The sequence below is a fragment of the Castor canadensis genome, chromosome 8 (assembly GCF_047511655.1).
Source record: "Castor canadensis chromosome 8, mCasCan1.hap1v2, whole genome shotgun sequence".
In the NCBI taxonomy this organism is placed as follows: domain Eukaryota; kingdom Metazoa; phylum Chordata; class Mammalia; order Rodentia; family Castoridae; genus Castor; species Castor canadensis.
Window position 1 is genome coordinate 154,610,675 of NC_133393.1, and position 19,917 is coordinate 154,630,591.

Genomic DNA, 19,917 nt, shown 5'->3' on the forward strand with positions numbered 1-19,917 from the left:
TACCAATCAACCCAACTAAAAGGCAGGATCAATGTTTATGGCCTTCTTAGTGGGAGTCTCTGCCCGGCCCCTCCCCAGGTCCCCCAGCCACCATTTCCTCCCAGGAAGATCTCCTCTCTTCTGGTATGTCCTCCCCTGAGGAGGGAGGACCTTCTGCCTTACACCCCTTCCATGGGCCCACCTCTGCCCAGCATTCCCTCTGGGGGAGCCCCTGTCTCCGGGATCCTCCCACGGGCTTCCTCGGTCCGCATCCTTCTGCAGGAGTCCTTTCCCAGGCCCCCTCCCATGAGCCCCCTCTGCTTCCTGGGGAGGGGGACGGCCCTAAGCCCCCTCCCTTGGCCCCCTCTGTGCTCAACATCCCCTCGGCTGTGGGGAGCCTCTGCTGCGCCCCCCGACCTCACGTGGCGCCCTCTCCCGGACACCTCCCAGACGACCCCCAGCCTCCCTCCCCGCTCTCACACAGGACTTCCGGCGGCGCCCCCTCCCCTCAGGCGGGACTTCCGGCGGCGCCCCCTCCCCCGCCGCGCCGTCCTCCGCCCGAGGCGAGCTTGCTCTGCCTCGCCCTGTTCGCGGCGCAGCCTCAGGGCGGCGCGGGCTGCGTGGCGGCGGCGGCGGCCGCGCGGGCTGAGCGCTCCTGCGCCCCTCTCTCGCCTCCTCGCTCTCCGCGCCTCATCCCCTTTTCTCCGCCTTTTCTCTTCGTCGCCCGGCTCGACCGAGCTGCGAGCGGCAAGATGGCGGCGCCCAGGCCGCCGCCCGCCCGGCTGTCGGGCGTCATGGTGCCGGCGCCTATCCAGGACCTGGAGGCCCTCCGTGCGCTTACGGCGCTCTTCAAGGAGCAGCGGAATCGGTAACGGCCGCGGGGGTGCCCCGGGCGGAGATTGGGGGGTGGGCTGTGGCCGGAACCGCACTCCGGCGCGGGGCTTGGCGGGGGGCGGGTGAGGCCTGCGCGTGGCCGGGGGCGGGGCAAGAGGAGGAGGAGGAGGCGGGGGCGGAGGGCGAGGCCGTGTCGGCCCTCGGCGCTGTCCGTCTGTCCGTCGGTGAGGCGCCGAGCGCTTTGCGGCGGAAACCCGTAACACGGAGCCTGTCGCGCGGTCGCCACCCTTTCTGTCCCGCTGGCAGCCCAGGCTTCGGCGCCGCCCAGGGGCAGCGTTGGTTAAACCGCAGGAGAGGCGCGTCCAGCTCTGCCCCCGCCACTGAGACTCAAGGGGAAGGCGCCCAGCAGCCTGGCACGTGGGGGATTGGGTTGGTGGGCACCTGGATTTCTGTTGGGCTTTTTCTTTTAGCTTTAGCTTTCTGGGCTGAAAGTGGGAATATAACGCATAACCTCATTTCTGGATGAAATAAAGCATGTGGAAATATGAAGTGACGTTCCCCGACCCCTCAGTGCTTGTTTGATTTTGTTCTGTTCTGGGTCTGTTTTCTCTTCTGCTTAATGGAAGTAATGTTGACCAGGACCTCCCGTGGGATGGTTCTGAGGATCAAATGAGGTAATGCATTTTAAAATCTGAGAGCATGTCTAGTACATAGGATCTAAGTAGCATCATCACCGAGTACATTGGTGGTCCCCCATGTACCAGGTTGTGTGCTGGTTGATGAAGTGGGAAGAAGAAGACCTTGTTCTCCTGTAGGGAGATAAGGTAACATGCAGTCCTGGGGTACGGGCAGAGAGTATAGAAGGAAAGAACACCTAGTCTTGGGTGGGTCCAGATGGTCACTAGACCATGCTCCTCCCTTGAAAATAGATACTGGTCTGAGCTCTTCCCCAACCTCCAATCACTGTTGGAAGAGTGGAGCTGCTGATAGGGCACTAATTGGGGTTTGGGCAGACTCTTAACTTGATAAGACCCTATTGGGAGATCTGTTAATTTAATTCTTAGGCATGTCTGTAAATATGGGACCTGTACCTCAGGCACCAACCATTTATTGAGTATCTTTGCTGGGGGCTGAGGATAGAAAAATGAATGTGACACCAAATCATTATGGAGTTCTGCACAAGAAGGAGCTTGTGGGTCCATGGGATAGATTGGTGAGCCAGAAAGGCCTGTAGCTACTGTCTGTAAATGTGAGGGCTAGCTAGAAAGAACAGTGTTTGTGAAGAGACCATATACTGATGTTGCAGACCTGCAGAGAGGATTAAAAGAAACAGCGTAATGGGTCTGTTCCAAAATGAGCCCTCAAAGAGGCAAGTAGGAAACACCAGACAGCGCAAACAAGAGTGAGGAAACCTAGAAAGTAATTCTTCACATCTTTGTTGGTGAAACAAAAGATGAGAAGAGCAGGTTGCTGTTGGCACCCTCCTGACAATGATCAGAAGGATCATGGTTTGAGGCCACCCCAAGCAAATAGTTTGAGAGACTTTGTCTGAGACCATGTCTTGAAAGTACCCACCACAAAAAAAGTGCCGGCAGAGTGGTCAAGTGGTAGGGCACCTGCTGAGCAAGTGTGAACCCCTGAGTTCAAACCCATTACTGCCAAAAAAAAAAAAAAAAAAAAAAGTCTTAGAATTAATGTACTTTATGGTCCTAAAATACAGGTCTTTGAAGCTGTAAGACAAGATTCTGTTGTGGCTGACCTGGTAGCACCATCGTTTAGTTGAAAGAGCAGTGGCTTTGGAACCATGTAGACCTGAATATGTTTTTGCTTAGCTCTATAGACTTCCTGTTTCTCATCTTAAAAAAGGGATGATTGCCACTTTGCAGGATTATTTTAAGAATCTATAATACGTGTAGCACTGGTGTATGCATACTAGATACCCTTTGTTTAGACTCTGTTAAAAAATAACCTCGTGTTAGTGACCGAGAACCCAATTGTATTTAACCTCCTGCCTACTTTATTGAAAACAATTGAAGATTGTTATTGAAGATGATAATTTATTCTATTTTTGAGGTTTACAGAGAAAGGAATTCCAGGATCTAAGTAAAAATTCTTAACATCCCATTGTAAGTGGCTTTTTTTTTTTTGTGGTGCTGAGGGGTTTGAACTCAGGGCCTCACACTTGCTAGGCAGGCGATCTATCACTTGCTCCTCAGTCCTTTTTGCTTTAGTTGTTTTTTGCATAGGATTTCACCAGCCTCAGACCTTGATCCTCCTACTTATTCCTTCTTTGTAGTTGGAATGACAGATGTGTATGCCCAGCTTATCTGTTGAGATGGAATCTTCAGAACTCTTTTGCTGGGTTTGCCCTCAAACTGTGATCCTCCCAGTCTCTGCCTTCCAAGTAGCTGGGATTACAGGCATGTAACACCACAGCTGAAATGGTTTTTAAATGTTTCCATAAGTACTTTGACTCTGTCCTTTAGGAGAAGGAGGAGGCGGAGGTTAGTTTTTTCCCCTTCAGTGTGGGCTGAAGTTAATGACTTGCTTCTGAGGGGTATAATATGGCAGAAGTGACTGGCTTCTCAGACTAGGTCATAAAATGTGTTGCAGCTTCCTCTTTCTCTTGGATCACTCACTTAGACAAAGCCTGCTACCATGTTAGGTCCTGTCCATCTGTAGAGAGCTTTGTGTGAGAAACAGGCCTCCTGATGACAGCCATTGATGAACCATCTTGGAAGTGGGTCCTCTTGGTCCCAGGCAAGCCTTCAAAATTTGTCACAGCCTCTGGAGACACCATGAGCCACTCTCAGCTTTCTGACCCACAGACCTGTGTGTATGAGGTTGTAAATGTTACTGTTTTAACCTACTAAATCTTGGGGTAATTTGCTGTAGCAATAAATCATTCATACAACCTACATTTTTCATGCTCTGGATCAGATTCTGTAGCCTGCTTCTTGAATAGTATTGTAGTCACTATAATTAGTTAAAAAATGCTTATGGTTACATAGTGTCAGCGTTAAGATACTTCTTAGCTTTTTCTTCTCTGTAGAGAAAATTCTTACCTATTTTGTTTTGTAACTAAATTTGTTTTGTGTCTACTTTGGATACTTGCATATTTCACATTTGTTTTGCAAGTGTTTTTCCCTGTTTTTGCGGGATGTGTTAAATAAAAGGATAAAAGTGAAATACAAATAAAAATTTATGTTTTAGCCCATGGTTGCCTTTATGATGTATTGCTAAGGCCTCTGAGACCCCATAATTAGAGTTGAGAGCTAAGCAAGATTTTCCTGTTCTCTACTGAGCTGTTCATTAAGTGGCCACTAGTCACATGTGGTTATTTAAATTCCACTTAAAAGGTAAAATTAATCATTCAGTTCAGTAGTTGTATTAATCACATTTTAAGTGTATAGTGGCTGCTTGTGGCATTTTCAGAAATGTCAGTTGCTTGGTGCTGTCCATAATTTATTTTCTTCTGTAGGGAAGATTATGATCTGGTTCTTGAGTGTTCGTGAAATAATGTGTCATTTGATAGTATTTTCTGTAAGTTTTTCTTATACTTATATTGATACTTCATTGCTCCTCCCTCTGATAACCTTAAATAAAGTGACCCTGTCCCATTCACTGCATCCCTAGCAGCTAGCACTTAGTCTGTTAATAGCAGACACTAACACATTCTTGTGGGATTGCTGTTATTTTACATAACTTACTTCTTAACAATGTACTTCTTACATTGTACTTCTGTGGTCTTTTTCTTATTCACATAAACAGTAATTTTTTTCCAGATATGTTAGTTTGGCTTATGTTTCCTCTCTCTTCTGTGTTTAGCCAAAGTTTTCTGTTTTCTTTCAAGTTATATACCCTGTTTAATAGTGCTCCCATTCATGCTTCTGAACCCCTTTGTCTTAAAACTTTTTTAAAGCATTTATTATATTTTGACGTGCTGTGTAGTTATTTATAGTGCTCTCTTGGTCTGTCTCCTTCCAGAACGGAAGACCTGTGAGCACAGAGATATTTGGTGTTTGTTTGTTTTTTTAATTTATCCTATTTAGATAATATGAAGTACCTAGAATAGGCATATTTCTAAACACCGTGAGGTTGGAGGTTGCCAGGTTTTGGGGACGGGGGAATCGGGGTTAATACTTATTGGTCACAGAATTTCTTATTTGGGAGTTAAAGTTTTGGAAAAATAGTTTGTTGATTATACCATTGTAGGTGGCATTAAAGCCATTGAATTGTAGACTTAAAAAGGTCAAAATGGCAAGTTTTATTTTATGTATGTCTCTTACCACAATTAAAAAAGTTAATGTAATACATATGCCAAAATCCATTGAGTTGTGCACTTGCAGTGTGTGAACTCTGCTTGTGAATTTTATCTTAGCAGAGAAGTTATCAACATAAAAGACTATAGTAGACATCTGGAGCTGGGAGTGATGGTGCATACCCGTAAGCCTAGTACTTGGGAGGTGGAGGAGACTGGAAGATCACCAGTTTGAGGCCAGCCTATGCTATACAATAAGACCCTGTTACCAAAAAGAAAAGAAGATAAAAAGATACCCATGTATACCCTTTAGAATGGCTAAAATTAAAGTGACAGCACTAAAATTTTGTGGAGCAACTGGAGCTCATATACTGTTGGTGGGAGTATAAATGGTGTAGCTGCTTTGGGAAGTATTTTGGCATTTAAAAAATAAAGTTAAATGCATACCTGCAGTGATACTCAAGATAAACCAGAACACATGTCTATAAAAGACTTGTTAAAGAATGCTCATAGCAACTTAACTGATATAGTCAAATACTGGAAACAATTCATGCCCACCATTGGGAGAGTGACTGAAACTACTTAGTAATTACAATGAGGGAACCCCTGATACACAAAACAATATGGAAGAATCTCAGAAACAAATTGAATGAAAGGAGCCAGACATAATATACTTTGTTTTTATTTTGCAAAGTTCTACACTAGGCCAAGCTAGTCAGTGGTGATACACAGCCGAGCAGTGATTGTCAAAAGAGGTTGGGATTGGCTGGAAAGGAGCATGAGGGAGCTCTCTGTGGTGAAGGAAATGTGCTGTGTCTGGGTGGAGCTGTTGGGTGCCTGGCATATGAATTTGTCACAGTTCCTTAACTTGTGGTGTTTGTGATTTGTACATTCTACTGTGCATAAATTGTATCATAGTTTTCTGCATGTAAATTATTGCCCTTATCACCAACCCTCCAAAAGAACTCATTTGAACATGGCTGAAGGACTTTGAGCAAATCCCACTGGCCTTTTCTGTTCACTGTGTGAGAGTTATTACTGGAGAAGCAATATTTTTGCATTAGAAACTGCTGTGAGAAAAGAGGAGGGATTGGGCATTGTGATTGCTAACCTTGTTAGTACACTGGAGCTCACTGGGTTTGCTTAATGATCATTTTGTATGTACCAGATGTTGTTCTGTGCTGTCAGGGCCTGAGGTGAGCTGAGGGAGATTGATGTGTGAATGAGTGAAAATCTAGAGCTGAGACCAAGTCTAGGAAAAAATGAAAAGTTTCTTAGTGTCTAGCAATATTAAACAATTTAAAGCCATGGAATTTCCAATTAAAAAAAGCAAATAATTGAAAATAACAATATTCTTAACTTAAGCAGAGGAATTTAGGCAATTTTGCACTCTGGGACTGTGTTAGGAACAGACATTTAAGAAAAAACATGCTTGTTTAAAGATTTGGGAGTTGAAGCTTTTCATTTGCTTTCATACTAGTGTTTTTTGTTGGTTTGTTTGATTTTTAAACTCTTGTACTTGTACTAAACTACACGTTCAAGATTCTCTTCAGTCTTGTAGAAGTAGCCGTGGCTGTTTGGAATGGTCAGGTTGATTGTCCCTCAGTGCAGTAGCTCTTTTCTTTGCCTGCTAGTCCCCTGGCTTGAGGATCCAAAGTGTTCTCTCTGTAGATAGAATTCAAGGCCTACTGGGACCTTTTCTGTGCCCACTGATGGTAGTGTCCTTCCTCTGTGCCCTAGAACTTAGTCCAGTCCAGCCTAGAGTTGTGAGCTTGGGACACAGACTCTGAGTAGGTCACTGGGTATGGTGAGGGGAACAGCCAGTTTTTCTTAGTGCTATTTTTTCTCTTTGAACCTTTAGTTTGCTGATCCTCCTTGAGTGAGAAATTTCTTCCATTTCTCCCTTTCTAGGCTCCCTTTTCCCTCTGTAGTGGTTTTGCATTTTCCTGTGTCTATTTTAATGACCCTGACCTAAAAGCGTATCTTCTGTTGGTGGCTTTATATCATGGTAATGTTGGAGATACCATGTGTCTGGTCTTTGAGTTAGCCAGCATCTTGGACCAGGTCCTGTTGGAAGCTCTCTGGGCTTCTTCCTGGCATTGGAAGCAGCTCTATGTGCAACCTATGCACTGGGCTGTAATGATTGCAGCTCTTTTCATTCTTCAGATACAAGGGAGTCTTGTCTCATCCGAGTTTCACATCATGGCTTTCATGGTCACAGGTACAGGGAGCTCTTGGTCCTTATCATTCTGTCATCCTGCAGTCTGCCTTTGCTCATTGTGAATATATTGGGCTCCTTAGTTCCAGACCCGGTAATAGCTGAGTGTTTCCATTCAGTTTCTTGTGAGTGGAGGCATTTACCTCGTTTCCAAGTGGGCTTTATAGTTATAATTTTTAAAGATCAATATGCTGCATTATTTGGAATGAAGGGGAAGTTGTTTAAAGTGTGAAGTCCTCCTCCCACACTGCTGTCTTCATTTTATACTCGATAGAATATTTTTTAAGGGCAGGGACGATTGTCTTTGTGGTATCTCCTAACAGGGTGCATGACTGTTTTGGGTATTCAATAAGCACTGAATGGAATAGAGCAATGAGCAATGGCTCCAATGAGAAGATCACTTCATGGTGCCAGCCAATAATAATTAGTCATTACTAAAAAGCTATTAATTGAAGTTACCACATTATTCATTCATTCATTTAATCACCCTACATATGGTATCTGCCAAGTTCTGTGCTTTGTGCGGAAACTAGTTGATACAATGAAATGAGCTATATTTAGCTTTCTTCCAACTTCTAACAGGAATAGCTGAAATGTTGTAATACTGAATTTATAAACATGTCTTGTTTCTTTGCTCGTACACACACTCATGATTTTCCCTCACGATGTAATTAGCATCACACTCCTATGCAAGTCTTTCTTGATCTCTAGGCCTCTCTACCCTGTACTCTCTTGGAACTGTTCTAACTTCTTTCCAAGAACTTCATGTACATTTAAATGCACGTAATTGCCTACCAGCCCACTAGAATGAAAACAACCTGAGGGCAGTATTCTTACTTGCTTCTGTATTCTCAGTACCTACTTTCACATCTAGCACATAATGAGCATTTTACAGTATTTCATTATTTTCTTAAGTATTTAATTTTCTTGAGTTACTAGATATAAAATGAGCATAAGAAGATTAGTTAGGCAGGTACAGGAGACATATGACAGAGGACTATGATTTCAAGGGATAGAAAGTGACTTGGGATTCTTAATTGCTTGTATAAATATGTTGACTAACTTTCATAAAGAAAGTGAGTAGATTAAGTGCTTTGAAGTGCAGCATACCACAGAAGTAAAAAATAAGCCCATCCATCTGTGTACACACACATACACATGGGTTTTCCCCAAACACTACTGAGCCTGCGGCCAGCAAGAGTCATTGACTGAACCAAAAGAACAAAACAAACAACCCCCAAAACAAAAAACCCACAGGAGCCATCAGCTTAGCTAAGGATGCCATATGGTATTTTGACTCAACCATGATTCAGTTCAGCTTTGTTGAAAGAGAACATCAATTAACTTCCACTATAAAAAGAATTTTATAGAGTATGATGGCAATTTCCTTTATTTTTACCTATGCCATGAGTTGGAATACCACATGGAGCTATTTTGTAAGAAAGGTGTTCTGACTCAGCTTCAAAACACAGAAGTGGTCAGCGTGAGCCACCTCTCACATTCAATTATCTTAAGTGGACCAAGAAGACAGGAAAAGGTTTGAGCCAGCAGATCAAAATAAATAAGGGTAGGGTTGTGCCTACCAGAACACTGAGAGGAGAGGTTCAGCTCTTCCTTTCTTATGGTCTTACAAAAGACCCAAGGGCTTGGTTGTTGGACTGCGGGTAGTGTCATCCAAAAGTAAGGGAAGTCTGGGTCTGTCACTAGGTTGAGCCAGGCTCTCTGATAGCCACAAGCCTGGAAAAGTTACAGTTAAAAAGACGAATTGTATGTCAGTGATACATACTCTTTATGGCCACTGAGGAGTTTACCTCCATTTTCTTTCCTGTAACCCCCGACAGTATAAAACAGTATCAAAAGATATTAAAGAAGACTGAAAGACTGGATATACTAGTCCATTATAGGAAACCTCAATAACAAAGACATAAATTTTTCCCAAATTGACCTGTGGATTCAAGTCCATTCAAAATGAAATCTCAATAAACATTTTGTTAGAAATCCAGAAACCAATTTTCTAGTTTATTTGGTAAACTCCTGGGGTTCTCATTCTTTGGGCTTTCATCCCCTTAAGGCTTCTTGTAATGAGTATTTCTGACTCCCTGATTCTTAACCCTTCCTGGTGCTGAGGAACCCTTCCCTGTGCCCTCAGCAGAATGTCCTCAGCTTCTCTGATCATTCTTTGATCTTGATCTAAATGAAATATGACTCACTTCTAAGGACGGGCCTTTCCCCAGAGGCTCTTAAAAGTGAGAGGTGATCTCTCTTCTCAGTGTTTAGCTCGATAGATTCTTTCCTTGATAATCATAGTCGCTGCTGCTGCCAACCTTTCTCCTCCATACACCTCTCTGCCTTTCTTCTTTCTTTCTTTCTTTTTTTTTTTTTTTTGAGACTGGATTTTGCTTTGTAGCCTGGGCTGGCCTTGAACTTGTGGTCCTCCTGCCTTAGCCTCCTGAGTGTTGGGATCATAGATGTGTGCTGCCACACCTGGCTTTTTTTGTTTCTTTGAGACAGGTCTTACTATGTAGTACAAGGCTGGCTTTGAACTTTCATCTTCCTGCCTCAGCTTCCTGGGTGCTGAGATCACAGTTGTGTACCACTTGGTACAGCTCCCTCCAACTTTCCATCTGTGCCATCGGGATATGTTGCCTGTTGAATCATTTTTGCAGCTTGAAGATCTGTGGATCGTTCTATCTCATTCCTTAAAGAATTTAGCCCCAGCATGCCCATTAACTGTATTTCTTCCCTTGTCTTAAATCTTGATTATTTCAGTGTTTACATAAATGATCCTTTGATTACTCAGACCTCTTATTTCCTTGTCTTTCTCTCCGCCAGTGAGCTTGGTCTCCACCCAGTCTTACCCACATACTGTCACATCTTACCCAGACCTTCTCTTCACTGCCTCAGTTCCAGTAATCGCCCCTCTGGCTTCCTACTTGGTCTTTTCTCTGGGCCCCTACTCCAGCAAGTCCTCAACCCCACCCATTTACAGTCTGTTTTGTTCTTCATTCTTTTTCCTAAGGGTCACATTCCTTTCTTAATCCAGTTTAGGTCCAGGGATCAGCAATAAATGCATTTCCTCCTATGCATTTGCTCTTAACTTTGTTACACTTGCCTGATTAAACTCCAGCTCTGGTTAAATGCATCTTGTTGAGACTGGGGAAAATCACAGCCATATTGCTGGTCTCACTTTAAATTGATTATCACTGTGTAACCATGCTGATAGGTCTTTACTTTTGATCAACAAATCACAAGTATATATTTATGGGATACATGTGATGGTTTGTTATCTGTATAATACGAAGTGATTAAATCAAGCTTATTCATATATCTGTTGCTTCACTTATCTGTCATTTATGGGAAGAGATTTCAAATTTAGTTATTTTGAAATGTATAATAAATACATCATTATTACCTATAGTCAGCCTGCTGTGAGGTAGATCTCAAAACCTATTTCTCTGTCTGTCTGAGACATGATGTCCTTTTCTCCTTCCCCATACTCTGCTTTGTAACCATTGTTCTGTTAAGAATTTCATCAGGCTTCATGTATACGAATGATTCAGTAATTGTTTTTCTGTGCCTAACTTACTTCACTTAGCATAATGTTCTCCAGATTCATTCCTGTTGGAAATGACAGCATTTCCCCCCTTTAAGGCTATATAGTATTCTATTGCATCTATATAGCTCATTTTCTTTATCCATTCATCTATTGATGGGCACTTAGGTCAGTTCTATAACCTGGCTATTGTGAAGAATATTGCAGCAAACCTGGGAGTGAAAATATTCCTTCAGCATACTGATTTTAGCTCCTTTAGGTGTGTATGTAGAAGTGGGGTTTCTGGATCATGTGGCAGTTCTATTTTTAGTTTTTTGAAGAACCTCCATAGACTTTCCATAATGGCTATAGTAATTTACATTTTGCCCACAGTGTATAAGAGGTTTTTTTTCCTCTTTATCCTCAGTTCTTTCTTGATTTTTTTTTGTTTTTGTTCTGTTGTTTTTGAGACTGGATCTTGGTATGTTGCTTAGGCTGGTCTATAGCTCTTGGGCTAAAGTGACACTCCTGCCTCTGCCTGCCTCCCAAGTAGCTGAGACTAAAGGTGTAAGTCATAGTGCTATCCTGGTCTTACTGTTTTGGTTGTCCTGGGGATTGAACTCAAGACCTTGTGCTTGTTTTTAAGATAGGTTCTCAAGCTTTTGCCCAGGCTGGTCTTGGACTGCGATCCTCCTACCTCTGCCTCCTGAGGCAGATCACAGTTATGTTCCACCATGCTGGGCTTGTTGATCCTCCTATTTGTGTTTCTCTGTGTCTCTGGGATGACAGATGTGAACCTCTGTGCCCAATCCATGGGTTGAGATGAGGTCTCATAAACTTTTGCCCAGGCTGGCCTGAACCACAATCCTCCTTATCTCTGCTTCCCAAGTAGCTAGGATTATAGTCTTGAGCCACCAAGCCCAGCTGGTTTTAACATTTTGAAGTGGTTGGTGAAAAAATAAAATTTCATGACACATGGATATTGAATGAACTTTAAATTTTGGTGTTCATAATAGAATCTTACTGGAACCTCGCTTCTGCTTTCTGGTCATCAAAACCTAAAATATTTACTGTAAGGCCATTTATAAAAAAAAATTTGCAAAATAGATTGGTCTGGGCCATCAGAAACAGCTTGAGTCCTGGATGTCAGAGTAGAGAGCGTGTACAAAGGAGGGGTCTTAGGTCTGCAAAAGTGGATTTCAGAGTTTTTCCTTACATTATTTGTAGCAAAAGATAATATTTTAATTTTTTTTTCTGTTTTCGATTAGTCTACCCAGGCCAAATCAGTGAGCAAGGATAATCAGCAGTGGTTCTTTAGTCTTTGAACTCGTGTGTTTTAATCATTTTCTCAGTAACAGTGGTTAAACCACTCTAAACCACACATGCCAACTTTTAATGAGATGGAAGGTATTAGATTAAATCTTTTAATAAGCATGAGCTTAGTTGCAGCCTTACAGAGACTAGCAGTTAGCTTCCTTTCAGTAAGAGGTCCCACCTGATGAGTTAGTTGTAAAATGCAGCTACGGACCGTGCATTGGGCCTAGCTAACCTGTGACATATAATCAAAGGTAGTTTTCTTTAATTTTATTCTAACAGGGCTTGCCAGCATTAAACCCACAGATCTGTTGAAACTTGAGGAAAATGAAGTTCTACCTTTTGTGGAGTTTGAAGCTTTTTTTTGGTTCTGTAATGTAACATTTCATTATGCATTGTCTTCAGGGGATGCATTCCTATCTAATAGGAATGTCTAACGGTTGAATTTTAATTGTCCTTGTAAGTACTTTCTGACTTCTGTGAGTGAAGTAGCTAAGCTTTTTAAAACCTCTGTGAATATTTTTTGTTAGTTTGGTTAAAGCAGGAATGACAGCAATTATTATTAATAACATTTGTAATTCAGGATTGACAGACTGGTCTTTACCTGCTGTTTCCTTGTCATTAACCATTACACATATAGCTACACTGCATTGTCTTTGACAGTGAACACCGGTTTGCATACAGTATATTAGGATAGCTTTGGATCTGTAAGGTTAAGTAGTTTTGTTCCGAGGAGAAGGTAAAGAAGCGAGAAGAGTTACATGCTTTCGTGGCAAGCGCTGTTATTGACTAGAAGCTTCTTTGTCCTCATCTTGTGAAAGTTGTCCAAGTATTACACTGAGTAGGATTTAGCTGTTTATCATATGACTATAGAAGAAAGGGGTTTTCTCTCCCTTTCATAGAGAGAAACAGACATGTTCTCTGCTCTCAAGAAATTTAAAATACAATAATTGGGGCATGAACCCCCAAACTTATGGGAAGAAGAAATTAGATGTTTGTTAAATAGCAATGATAAGATGTGTATATTATATCCACATCTTAAAATATGACTGTTTTTCAGGTTTCTGCATCTAGGACACTGGTGTCTTGATGGGAAGAGAAGAGTTGAGCTAATGTATCCCTTGGGTGCTGCCTCAAAGTGCACTGACTTCCCTGTTCACATAAGGCTTGTGCCCAGCCCAGAGCAGGGACTTGGTGAGATGAGGGCGTAGGCCACTTTGTGTAAAACCTCTTCTTTGAGTACATTCTGTAAGTGAGGGCTGATTCTGGGCCCTAGAGAAACAGAAAAGAAGTAAGATGGTCTTTGTTTTTCAGGGATGTAGGGTTCAGCTGTGGAGAGAAGACAAATACATATTACTGATGTGGATGAGTTATTCTAATCCTCAGAACAGAGTTCTAGCAGTGCATAGAGACAGGAGGCTAGCTTCATTGGGTTGCAGAACAGTGTCATCAGGGCCCTGAATCTTCAGAAAGATTCTGATAAAAAAACATGCAGTGGACTGGGGAGTGTAGCTCTGCAGAGCGCTTGCCTAGCACAGACAAGGCCCTGGGTTTGATTCCCTGAACTGCAAAAAAAAGAAAAGAAAAGGAGGCATCAGGTTCTTCCAGGCAAGAGAATTGGGTGGGAATGGGGGAAAGGGCCTTTTGGTGGAGGGAGCAGTATGCTTGAGCAGAGGTACAGAGGATTGGAAGTGTGTGGTGTGTTCAGGAGTCCATAGGTATGCAACCTGGGGAGATCAAGTGATAGTGACTCCTGCCCCAAGTTAATATTATTATTAATTTTTTTTCCGGTACTGATGTTTGAAGTCAGGGCCGCACATTTGCTAGGCAGGCTCTCCCTATCCTTTGAGCCACTTGGCAGCCCTTTTTTTGTGTGTGTTGGGTATTTTTGAGATAGGGTCTCACTCTCATTTTGCCTGGACTGGCCTCAAACTGTGATCCTCCTGATCTCTGCCTCATGAATACCTGGGATTACAGCCCAAATTATATTACAGCCACTGGTGCCCAGCCCAAATTATTTTCTCTTTGTACCATAAACACGAGTTACTGTGTGCCAGATAGATGCTGCTGTATGGGATGATGACGACTGCATTTGTGCAGAATTAGGAATGGAACCCAGGGCCTTGCACTTGTGCTCTACTGCTTGGGCCATGCCCCCAGACCTTTTGTTTTTGAGCTAGAGTCTTGCTAACTTTTCCTGGGGCCAGCCTGGAACGTGGGGCCAGCCTGGAACCTGGGTCCCTCTGCCTCCGCTTCCTGAGTAGCTGAGATTACAGGCATATACCACCACAGCTGTGTGGAATTATTCTTTAGTAGCTATTAATAGTTACTTGGATTTCAAGAATCTTTTGGTTGGCCTTAGTTCAGTTACACATCTTTTATTTTTTTGGTTAAAAGTACAATAAAAGCATGATTATATATGACAAGTTAACAAGTAACATTGGGAATTACTTAGGAAGGTTTATGTTCTATGGTTTTCATACCAATTTTCTTAAAAACTGTGCTTTTCTTCTGTCTTTAGCTTACTACCATAGTTTGAGTCTAAAGCTTTTGCTGTACCACTTGTTAATTTTGAATAAAACAGCTGTTAAGATTTCAAGGAATGACCTGGTCTTCAAGCGAAGACTATTCACAGTGGGATGGTTGTACCCACATGAGGCAGAACATAAAGGACCGGCTAAAAGAGTAATACCGGTCTTTTGGTGAATTTTTTTTCTCATGGCACTGTTGTCACTGGAAATGCTATCTTGATTATTTCGTATAGTTGCTGAGGCAGATTTTTTTTTTTCCTCCAGTTCTGGAGATTGAGCCCAGAGTTTCTCTCCTGCTAGGCAACCACTCTACTACTAAAGCCATATCCCTAGCCCAAGCTGAGGCAGGTTTAAAGCTGTACTCTTGAATTTCACTTTTTACTTGGTCACTGAGACACCGGCTCAGTGTTTCATGACTCATATTTAGAGAGAGAGCTGACTAGGAGAAGGTACAGACAATTATTTTGTGTGTGTTTCTCAAGTTTTAATTGACTAATTTATGCTTTGCCTATTTTCTAAACAAATTTGAGGTGTCTTAAAAATAAATACAATTAAAAAAATAAGATAAGGGGAGAGGGCTGGGATGTAACTTAGTGGTAGACTACTTGCTTAGTGTATGTGATATCCTGAGTTTTTGTTTTTTATTTTTTTTCTTTTATTATTCATATGTGCATACAAGGCTTCGGTCATTTCTCCCCCCTGCCCCCACCCCCTCCCTTACCACCCACTCCGCCCCCTCTCTCTCCCCCCCACCCCTTCGATACCCAGCAGAAACTATTTTGCCCTTATTTCTAATTTTGTTGTAGAGAGAGTATAAGCAATAATAGGAAGGAACAAGGCTTTTTGCTGGTTGAGATAAGGATAGCTATACAGGGCATTGACTCACATTGATTTCCTGTGCATGTGTGTTACCTTCTAGGTTAATTCTTTTTGATCTAACCTTTTCTCTAGTTCCTGGTCCCCTTTTCCTATTGGCTTCAGTTGCTTTTAAGGTATCTGCTTTAGTTTCTCTGCGTTAAGGGCAACAAATGCTAGCTAATTTTTTAGGTGTCTTACCTATCCTCACCCCTCCCTTGTGTGCTCTCGCTTTTATCATGTGCTCAAAGTCCAGTCCCCTTGTTGTGTTTGCCCTTGATCTAATGTCCACATATGAGGGAGAGCATACGATTTTTGGTCTTCTGGGCCAGGCTAACCTCACTCAGAATGATGTTCTCCAATTCCATCCATTTACCAGCGAATGATAACATTTCGTTCTTCTTCATGGCTGCATAAAATTCCATTGTGTATAGATGCCACATTTTCTTAATCCATTCGTCAGTGGTGGGGCATCTTGGCTGTTTCCATAACTTGGCTATTGTGAATAGTGCCGCAATAAACCTGGGTGTGCTGGTGCCTCTGGAGTAACCTGTGTCACAGTCTTTTGTGTATATCCCCAAGAGTGGTATTGCTGGATCAAATGGTAGATCAATGTTTAGCTTTTTAAGTAGCCTCCAAATTTTTTTTCGGAGTGGTTGTACTAGTTTATATTCCTACCAACAGTGTAAGAGGGTTCCTTTTTCCCCGCATCCTCGCCAACACCTGTTGTTGGTGGTGTTGCTAATGATGGCTATTCTAACAGGGGTGAGGTGGAATCTTAGTGTGGTTTTAATTTGCATTTCCTTTATTGCTAGAGATGGTGAGCATTTTTTCATGTGTTTTTTGTCCATTTGAATTTCTTCTTTTGAGAAAGTTCTGTTTAGTTCACTTACCCATTTCTTTATTGGTTCATTAGTTTTGGGAGAATTTAGTTTTTTAAGTTCCCTATATATTCTGGTTATCAGTCCTTTGTCTGATGGGTAGCTGGCAACTATTTTCTCCCACTCTGTGGGTGTTCTCTTCAGTTTAGAGACCATTTCTTTTGATGAACAGAAGCTTTTTAGTTTTATGAGGTCCTATTTATCTATGTTATCTCTTAGTTGCTGTGCTGCTGGGGTTTTGTTGAGAAAGTTCTTACCTATACTTACTAACTCCAGAGTATTTCTTAGTCTTTCTTGTATCAACTTTAGAGTTTGTGGTCTGATATTAAGATCCTTGATCCATTTTGAGTTAATATTGATATAGGGTGATATACATGGATCTAGTTTCAGTTTTTTGCAGACTGCTAACCAGTTTTCCCAGCAGTTTTTGTTGAAGAGGCTGCTATTTCTCCATCATATATTTTTAGCTCCTTTGTCAAAGACAAGTTGGTTATAGTTGTGTGGCTTCATATCTGGGTCCTCTATTCTGTTCCACTGGTCTTCATGTCTGTTTTTGTGCCAGTACCATGCTGTTTTTATTGTTATTGCTTTGTAATAGAGTTTGAAGTCAGGTATCGTGATACCTCCAGCATTGTTCTTTTGACTGAGTACTGCCTTGGCTATTCGTGGCCTCTTGTGTTTCCATATAAATTTCACGGTAGATTTTTCAATCTCTTTAATGAATGTCATTGGAATTTTGATGGGAATTGCATTAGACATGTAGATTACTTTTGGGAGTATCGACATTTTTACTATGTTGATTCTACCAGTCCATGAGCATGGGAGATCTCTCCACTTTGTATAGTCATCCTCAATCTCTTTTTTCAGAAGTTTATAGTTTTCCTTGTAGAGGTCGTTCACATCTTTTGTTAGGTTTACACCTAGGTTGTCCTGAGTTTTGACTCCCAGCATCCCTCTCCCCCCAAAAAAAGAGATGAAGGAGGAAGTTGGGATAAGGGAAAAGCCAGATAGAAAAAAATGAAAAACCTAGGATTCATACTGATGTTAAACACTGGTTGTAAATTTGACTCTAGACTTCGAAGTCCCAGACAGAGAGGAAAATATATGACTTGTAATTTCTGTTGTCTTTCCATAAGACACAAACACACCCTGTGTCATTCAAGAAGCCATGGTGCTGGAGCCCATGGAGGGAAGTGTCCCTGGCCTGAAGAAGAAGGGGACCTATGTAGACTTTCTTTCATAGCTCTGAGCCAGTTCCGTGTCTGGCTTGATCCAAGGATATGAATTGTAGGGTTCTGAGATTCCAGATAAGAGCAGAGGAGACCAATCTTGTGGCCAGCATCGTCTACAGCAGTCCAACATGCCAGTTTTTCTCCTAATATTAGAACAGATTGCTATTTGTTTAGGGGACACATGGAATAAGGAAGTTGTCTTGCATTTAGATGCTACGTTGCACAAAAAATTTATGTTCAGAGCTCTGAAATGATAGCGTGCAGGCGTGCTCTGGGCACGAGAGGCATTGTGGGGACCGAGGTGCCCAGTGGTGCGGCTTTCTTCCCTGCATACGTTCTCAGCGGGAGAGCTGCCATGTTTCACACCTTGCCTTCCCACGTGTGGTTGAATGCTGAGAAGTTCCATGCAGAATTTGCCAGCTTCCCTGAGTGGAGGGAGTGGTCAGCATATTTGTCCTTCAGGCAGCCGTTAAGGAATGTTGTTTGCCAGAACTGAACTAGATACATAGTGGGTGATAGCAGATCTCTGAGCATGTCATGAGGGTGGAAGTACTGGGGTCAGAGAGCGTCAGTCAGAAAAGTGGCTCTGCCAGCCATTGGCTGAGTGATGAGGGCAAGTTACTCCACCATCTGAGTTCGTCATTTTCCTTATTGGTAAGATGGAGAGGACAGAGTTGGGCTCAAGGTTATTGTGAAGGTTAATGAGTAAGAGGATATGTAAAGGGCATGTAGTAGACATGCCATCTATGCAGCTCATGTCTTCTGTGTTGTAATTAGGAACTAGATCACACAGCCCAACCCACTTCCCTACAGTAGGTTTTCTGAACAGGACAGTTGGAAATTAGAATCTTTTTTTTTTTGTCTGGTTTGTAACAACAATATATTTTTCTAGAGAGACAGCACCCAGAACCATCTTCCAGAGAGTCCTGGACATCTTGAAGAAATCTTCTCATGCTGTTGAGCTGGCCTGCAGGGACCCATCCCAAGTGGAGCATCTGACTTCCAGTCTGCAGTTAATAACGGAGTGCTTCAGGTGTCTGCGGAATGCTTGCATAGAGTGTCCTGTGAACCAGAATTCAATCAGGTAGTACTCTGGAGTGGCACATATTCCTCTCTTTGAGTGTGTTTCTCTGTATTTGTATGTGCTGGCTCTGTCATACTGCTATGTCAGTTAGGACTTGTTTTGGCTTTATATATCACCCATTGTTTTTACAGGACTTCCTTCACTTCCAGTAAAGTCCTCTCTTTGGAGTCACTGAGGCCAGATATGGTGGTACTGCATGTAACAGAGTATGTTTGACTCTAGGGGTTATCCAGATATTTTACTTGTGTTTATAACATGCTTTGAGGTATTCGTTTCTATAAAAAACAGTGTTTTGACTGGGGATGTGACTCTAGTGTTTGAGTGCCTGCCTAGCAAGTGTAAGACCCTGTATTCAAACCCCAGTACCATCAAAAATAAGCAAATAAACAACAGAAAACCCAAAACAGTGATTTGAACTTGATTTTGATTCTTTGTTCTTAGATTCTGCCTGCCTAAGTTCGTATGCAGTTCTTGACTTCACTTCTAGTTGTAAATATTTTAATTACTTTTTTTTTTGGTGGGACTGGTATTTGAACTCAGGGCTTTGTTGCTTGTGAAGCAGGTGCTCTACTGCTTGAGCCACATCTCTAGACCATTTCGTTGTGGTTATTTTGGAAATGGGGATTTACCAAGTATTTCTCTGAGCTGGCCTTGAACCTTGATCCTCTTGACCTCATCCTCCCAAGTAGCTAGGATTATATGCATGAGCCACTGATGCCCAGGTTAATTATTTTTAATGAGCTACCTTGTGTTTTTATAAATTTCTAAAATGATCTGTCTTTCTTTATGATTGTAAAGCTTGGAGCTGTGTTTATTTCCATCTGCTTTATAATGTGCATATTTTTAGTAGAGTTAAATAACGAGCAAGAAGAATTCCCATGCTATTCTTTTCGTGTACACCTTTCTACTCTTAGAACTGAGCATCTTTCCTCTTTGATTTTATGGAATCTGCTTTTTATTAAAAATTTTTACTTGAAATGAAGTCAGAAGCCATAAGCAGGGTGCTCACCTTTCTTTCATGGACTTGTATGTAGATAGAGCCTCCAGGCTTCCCTGTCACTGCTGTGATGGCTGAAGTTAGGCTGGTCCAGAAGCCACTTGAAGGACTTCCTGGGTTGCTTAGACAGTCTTTTACCTGAGGCTTTCATATGATTAATGAGATTTTTAAGATCAAAGAGAAGGAAAGAAAGCTGAAG

At 42.2% G+C, this 19,917-nt stretch overlaps 1 protein-coding gene across 1 annotated transcript in view; it reads left to right on the top strand.

The window, feature by feature from the left end:
- The first annotated feature begins 514 nt into the window (after nucleotides 1–514).
- The window catches only part of Atxn10 (ataxin 10), a 134,312-nt gene continuing 114,909 nt past the window's right edge, over nucleotides 515–19,917 (top strand). Inside the window, exons 1-2 of the mRNA XM_020184612.2 lie at nucleotides 515–847; nucleotides 18,530–18,721. Of these exons, the coding sequence (XP_020040201.1) occupies nucleotides 732–847; nucleotides 18,530–18,721 (308 nt within the window). The 5' untranslated portion in view covers nucleotides 515–731. The remainder of the gene's footprint in view (nucleotides 848–18,529; nucleotides 18,722–19,917) is intronic.